The 7,233-nt window shown below is 28.4% G+C and overlaps 1 protein-coding gene across 1 annotated transcript in view; it reads right to left on the reverse strand.

Annotated features, from left to right (window-relative positions):
* Nckx30C overlaps nt 1–6,766 on the reverse strand; it is a 219,254-nt gene extending 212,488 nt beyond the window's left edge. Inside the window, exon 1 of the mRNA XM_065500403.1 lies at nt 5,425–6,766. Within this exon, the coding sequence (XP_065356475.1) occupies nt 5,425–6,766 (1,342 nt within the window). The remainder of the gene's footprint in view (nt 1–5,424) is intronic.
* Nucleotides 6,767–7,233: the final 467 nt, after the last annotated feature.

A 7,233-nucleotide genomic window follows, 5' to 3' on the forward strand; every position in this document is an offset into this window, starting at 1 on the left:
TTCACATAAAAAATCATAAAATTTGCCAAATATTTGTATACAAATTGTATAAAGGCATGTAGTTTGTAGAATTTTATGTCTAAACTTTAAAATATGTAACCTAAATGTTATTTTTTATATTAATTTATTAAGTTTGTTCGTGTTTTTTTTTTTTGTAAAGATTCTTTAATAACAATGACATCATTTACTGCATTTTTCTCGTTCAAAAATTCAGCGCATAATGAAACTACAACATGAAAGCAAAAAAAAAAGAAAGAAAAACTTGTCCTAGGAAACTTCTACCACAGTATTTATGCCAAAATTTGCCATGTTCAAAGGCCCACAAAATGACGGGGAAACAAACAACAAACGTGCTACGAAATCTATGCCAAAATACTGTTCAAGATGTGTAACAAAAACACACATTCCAACGAACAAAAAAAACGTACAACTATCAAACACGAAATCAGCTAACAAAGCTGAAAGTTTTTTTCTAGTTCAAAAGGAAGGCAGAAAAAAACCTGCTCTTAAATAAATCTATGCATTATGTATTTTGCAGCATTTTCTTTCAACCAACCTCCTGCTCAATGTATTCCCTGTCCGCCCCAAAGTTCATTTTCTACTTGCAAACATATTAAGCCTTTATTAAATGCACTCCAGCACAATAAATAGTGACATTAAATTGTGTTTGGAAATGAGAAAACAACATGAAATGACAGCCAAAAAGAGAAAAATTATAATTAAAAGGTGATTTATATACAAAATTTAAACAATAATAATATTATATAGAAAATATATTTTATAGAAAAGGTTATGATTATAAATAGAAAATGTTAAAGCTTTCACAAAAAAAGGATTCATATTTTCTATGCAAAATATGAAAACTTTATTAAAAGATTTCATATTTTCTATAGAAAATATGAAAGCTTTAAGAGATATGAAAGCTTTTTACATTTTCTATAGAAAATATGAAAACTTTATTTAAAGCTTTACATTTTCTATATAAAATATGAAAGCTTTATTAAATGCTTTACATTTTCTATATAAAATATGAAAGCTTTATTAAATGCTTTACATTTTCTATAGAAAATATGAAAGCTTTATTAAAAGTTTGCATTTTCTATAGAAAATATGAAAGCTTTATTAAAAGCTTTACATTTTCTATAGAAAATATGAAAGCTTTATTTAAAAGCTTTACATTTTCTATAGAAAATATGAAAGCTTTATTTAAAAGCTTTACATTTTCTATAGAAAATATGAAAGCTTTATTTAAAAGCTTTACATTTTCTATAGAAAATATGAAAGCTTTATTTAAAAGCTTTATATTTTCTATAGAAAATATGAAAGCTTTTTTAAAAGCTTTACATTTTCTATAGAAAATATGTAAGCTTTATTAAAAGCTTTACATTTTCTATAGAAAATATGTAAGCTTTATTAAAAGCTTTACATTTTCTATAGAAAATATGAAAGCTTTATTAAAAGCTTTACATTTTCTATAGAAAATATGAAAGCTTTATTTAAAGCTTTACATTTTCTATAGAAAATATGAAAGCTTTATTAAAAGCTTTAAGATTTCTATAGAAAATATGAAAGCTTTACATTTTCTATAGACAATATGAAAGCTCTATTAAAAGCTTTAAGTCTTCTATAGAAAATATGAAAACATTATTAAAATATTGAAAACCTTGAAATTTTCTATACAAAATTTGATAGCTTTATTAAAAGATCAACATTTTCTATAGAAATTATGAGAGTTTTACTAAAAGCTCTAAGTTGTCTATACAAAATATGAAAGCTTTATTAAAAACTTAAGATTTTTCAACAAAATTATAAATACTTAATAAAAACCTTTAAATTTGCTTTGGAAAATATGAAAGCTTCACCACTTCTATTGAAAATATGAAAGCTTTACTAAAAGCTTTAAATTTTTTATACAAAATATGAGAGTTTAACTAAAAGCTTTACATTTTCTATAAAAAACTTTATGGATTTACTAAAAGCTTAACATTTTCTATAGGAATTATAAAAGCTTTACATTTCCTATACGTTTTCCATGGAAAATTTGTGAATTTCAACTTTCCTTAATAACTACAACTCATACACAGCACACATAATCCGCCTAACGGTATGCTAGCAAAAAAAAAGTAAAAAAAAAAGAAACAAGTCTCGTTTTTGGCTAAAGCACAAAATGTGAAAGATACACTCTCAGCCCATAATAACGTCATCATTATCAAGTTCTTTAGTCCTTGTTGTCAAATGATAAAATGCCAAAGAATTATTTTCCATTTAATGTTGTTGTTCTTGATGTTGCTATAATTTTTGTTTAGCCTTTCAAACGGGAAATACAGACAGACATTTAGACTCATAACTGAACTAGAACTAAATTTAGTCAGTCAGCAGGTATTTCTATGGGGATTTATTTATTATAATAGAGAATGAAAATTATACATGAAATGATTACGTTTCTATTTACACAAAAAAAAAAACCTTATGACGTAGTTGTTGTTATTTATGTATGTAGCTGTAGAAAAGTTTATGTCTTGATGTATGTTTGAATTGTAGTAGGTATTTAAGTTTAAGCAAAGTGATTACGTGTTTGCATTTCAAATAAAAAAAAAAAGGAAAAACCTACAACCCATCTTTGATAAAATGCCTGCTTGTTTGGCAAACACAAGGTGCAAGCAAGTCTTACAAACACACAAACACTGCTAAAGAATGTGTGAGTCTATGACCTCATTTATAAATAATGTTCTATTTTCTATAATGTTTTTTTTTTGTTGTTCATTTACAATAAATAATTTCAAAGATTTTTCGATTAAATATGAAATTATAATTAAATTTAATTGTTGACATTGTTGACATAGCGAGTTTACTGGTGGGTTTATTTGTGTGCCTTTAGGCGTTACAAATTATTGATTGTTATGGTTATCGAACAAGGTTTGGATAAGGAGATAATGCTAGCAATGGTTTGCATTATTTACACAAAGAAAATGTTCAGGTTTTCATATCTATAACTTAGATGTTCAGGTAAATATTTTTATTGATAAGAATTTTTTTTTAAAAATCATGAATTTCTTGTAATTTTATTAAAAAAGCTTCCAATATTTCGAAACTTGTGGCTGCTTACATGGTGTAAACAAAGTATACATAGTGAAAATTGTAGTTTACTTAGTGTAAACCAGAGTTTACATGGTGTAAACAATAGTTTACATGGTGTAAACAATAGTTTACATGGTGTAAACAATACTTAGCATGGTGTAAACAATAGTATACATGGTGTAAACAATAGTTTACCTGGTGTAAACAATAGTTTACCTGGTGTAAACAATAGTCTACATGGTGTAAACAATAGTCTACATGGTGTAAACAATAGTTTACATGGAGTAAACAATAGTTTACACGAAGTAAACAATAGTTTACATGGTGTAAACATCAGTTTACATAGTGTAAACCTCAGTTTACATAGTGTAAACCTCAGTTTACATAGTGTAAACCTCAGTTTACATAGTGTAAACCTCAGTTTACATAGTGTAAACCTCAGTTTACATAGTGTAAACCTCAGTTTACATAGTGTAAACCTCAGTTTACATAGTGTAAACCTCAGTTTACATAGTGTAAACCTCAGTTTACATAGTGTAAACCTCAGTTTACATAGTGTAAACCTCAGTTTACATAGTGTAAACCTCAGTTTACATAGTGTAAACCTCAGTTTACATAGTGTAAACCTCAGTTTACATAGTGTAAACCTCAGTTTACATAGTGTAAACCTCAGTTTACATAGTGTAAACCTCAGTTTACATAGTGTATTCCTCAGCTTACATAGTGTAAACCTCAGTTTACATAGTGTAAACTTCAGTTTACATAGTGTAAACCTCAGTTTACATAGTGTAAACTTCAGTTTACATAGTGTAAACCTCAGTTTACATAGTGTAAACCTCAGTTTACATAGTGTAAACAATAGTTTACATAGTGTATAACCTCAGTTTACATAGTGTATACCTCAGTTTACATAGTGTAAACAATAGTTTACATAGTGTAAACAATAGTTTACATAGTGTAAACAATAGTTTACATAGTGTAAACAATAGTTTACATAGTGTAAACAATAGTTTACATAGTGTAAACAATAGTTTACATAGTGTAAACAATAGTTTACATAGTGTAAACAATAGTTTACATAGTGTAAACAATAGTTTACATAGTGTAAACCATAGTTTACATGATGTAAACAATAGTTTACATGATGTAAACAATAGTTTACATGATGTAAACAATAGTTTACATAGTGTAAACCATAGTTTACATGATGTAAACAATAGTTTACATGATGTAAACAATAGTTTACATGATGTAAACAATAGTTTACATGATGTAAACAATAGTTTACATAGTGTAAACAATAGTTTACATGATGTAAACAATAGTTTACATAGTGTAAACAATAGTTTACATAGTGTAAACAATAGTTTACATAGTGTAAACAATAGTTTACATGATGTAAACAATAGTTTACATAGTGTAAACAATAGTTTACATAGTGTAAACAATAGTTTACATGATGTAAACAATAGTTTACATGATGTAAACAATAGTATACATGATGTAAACAATAGTTTACATGATGTAAACAATAGTTTACATGGTGTAAACTTTAGTTTACATGGTGTAAACTTTAGTTTACATGGTGTAAACTTTAGTTTACATGATGGCAACAAGAGTTTTATGTTGTAAATAATTTAGGATTTACAATAGGTAGCGCATCTTTTGAACGCAGTTTTTGTTTTTAATAAACTAAATGTCGTCTTGAAGGGTATTTATCTGTAATTTATTCTCACTTAGTTATGAACATTATAGAGTAAACACAAAGTTTTTTTTTGCTTCGAAAATGTTGAATTTTGTAGCAACAAAGCGTCATATGCGGGAAGTTTTGCTTTTTCATAAAAAAAAATTAATTTAGTTGTTTTGTCAATTTAACCCTTTTTAAGATTATTTGAAAAAATATTAAATTTCCGGTGAAGAACATTCCCAAAAATTAATCATGAAAACATTTTTTTTTTGAAAACAAAAACATTTTTTTGATTATGGAGTCCAAAGAGGACTAAGAGTTCAAAGAGAACTAAGAGTCCAAAGAGGACTAAGAGTCCAAAGAGGGCTAAGAGTCCAAAAAGGACTAAGATTCCAAAGAAGATTACGAATCCAAAGAGGACTAAGAGTCCAAAAAGGACTTAGAGTCCAAGGAGGACTAAGAGTCCAAAGAGGACTAAGATTCCAAAGAGCACTTAAATGAAACTTAAATCAATAAAATCCGACATCAGCTACATAAGATACGAGTATTTAAAGATACTTAAATCGCGAATGAAATCGAGAGTTTTTCTAAATAAAAATGGAAATCTCCGAATTTTTAATAGAAATCTAATTTTCTTAAAAATGATTTTAACAACTTACCATTATCAAATTTTTCATAAGAATCACGTTCCTCCTCCTGCTCCTCCTCATTCACCTCATTTAAGCTCTCGTTCTCCAAATCGAAATTTCTCTCATCCGAATCTATGATATATTCGGCTTCCTCTTCATTCGATGTTTGCGATGATACAACTTGATATGAGGGCGGTGTCAATACAGTGCCCTCCTTATCAATATGGACATTATCCGCACCGGCAGCATAAGCGATATTCGGTTTATCCTGCTGCTGTTGATGTTGGTGCTGCAGATGATTGTTGTTGTGCTGGGTGGCCGATTTGGGTTTGGCGGCCTCAGCCAGGGCTTGTGGGTGATGACATGGAAGTATTAGGAGCGTTGTTAAGAAGAGAAAGGCATAAAGGAGGAATGTTGAGGAGGATGATGATGATGTTGATGTTGAGGATGTTGATGATGATGACGTTAGGGGATATTGTAGATTTTTACGTTGTTTTTTATTATTATTTATGTTTAATTTTATAATTATTTTGTTTATTAAAGATAATACTAAATTTTCTGGTTGTTGTTTTTTAATTTGTTGTTGTGGTTTATTTACAAAAGTGTTGTTTATTTGTTGCATAAACGATAACATTTGTGTTAACAATAACGTTGTTGTTACTTTAGCAACATTGTTTAGATACAATGCTGCTGGCACATTATTAAAAGCCTCGTACTTCTCTTGTTTAGCCTGCTGCAGCTGTTCAGGCTCTGTTTTTTCAGACTGTAGCAACCTTAGACGTCCTCTTCTACGTTTGCTATTAAAATCTAAAGATTCTTGATTTATAGTTTCGGTATGTTGCGGCAACATCATTTTGCTGATGTTTGTTGGTGGAGCCGGGTTTAACAGAGAAGTTGCTGGTGGCTGGGGTAAAATTTGTGCCTTTAGTTTTTGTAATTTTAGACAAATGAAACTAGGCTTTTGTGACATTATGCCCTTAGCTAAGCCTGGTTTATGTGGTTGTTGTGCATTTTGCCCTTGTTGTTTTACCTTCAAGGCCCAGGATGTTGCTAATGTTTTGCTATCAACATTTTTACAGTTATTATTGCTCTTAATGTTGTTTTGTTGGGGCAGGCTATGCAGGGCAACATTGTTGCTGTTGGGTTGTTGTTGCTGCAGAGAGTCAGCCCCTTTTAAGTCAAGGTTTACTGTTATCCCTTGTTTAGAGAATGTGTGGTTTTGAGGAGAAGTTTCATGTTGCTGTTTTAAACATATTAAATGTTTGGCTGTTGTTGTGGTTTCTGCTGCTAAGGAGACTGAGTTTGAGGCTTTTAAAGTTGTTGTTGAGTTTAATAAATGTGGCTGTAAACATGTTGCGTGTTGCTGCAACATTGGACCCCTTAATTGATCGTGTTGATAACTCTTTTTCTTTGCTTTGCCAATGTTTCTCAATTTGTGCGGAATTTTCTTTTAATTTAAGAAATTGTTTTTTTGTTTTTTATTAAAACCGTTAGTTAATCGTTGTTGCCGTTTGTTTGTTTTTGCTATAATTTTAATTGGAGTTTGTTTTTATCAATTTTAGTTTAAGTTTCTTTAACAATTTTTTTTATTATTTTGCTAAATAGTTATAAAGGTGCGTGTTGTTATAGTAGTTTAATATAGTTGTTGTTTAGTAAATGAATTTTTTTTTGTTAAATAAATTTAAGTTATATTATTTATATTAGAAGACTTATGTTTAGTTTTTTTTGTTTTACAATTTTATTTTAATTAATTTTTTCTAAGAATTTTTTTTAATTTTTTTTCATCTTTCTTTAATTTAATTTAATAATTACTTTTTGTAATTCTTATTATTAAGTTTT

This window comes from Calliphora vicina, chromosome 2 (assembly GCF_958450345.1).
Source record: "Calliphora vicina chromosome 2, idCalVici1.1, whole genome shotgun sequence".
Taxonomy (NCBI): domain Eukaryota; kingdom Metazoa; phylum Arthropoda; class Insecta; order Diptera; family Calliphoridae; genus Calliphora; species Calliphora vicina.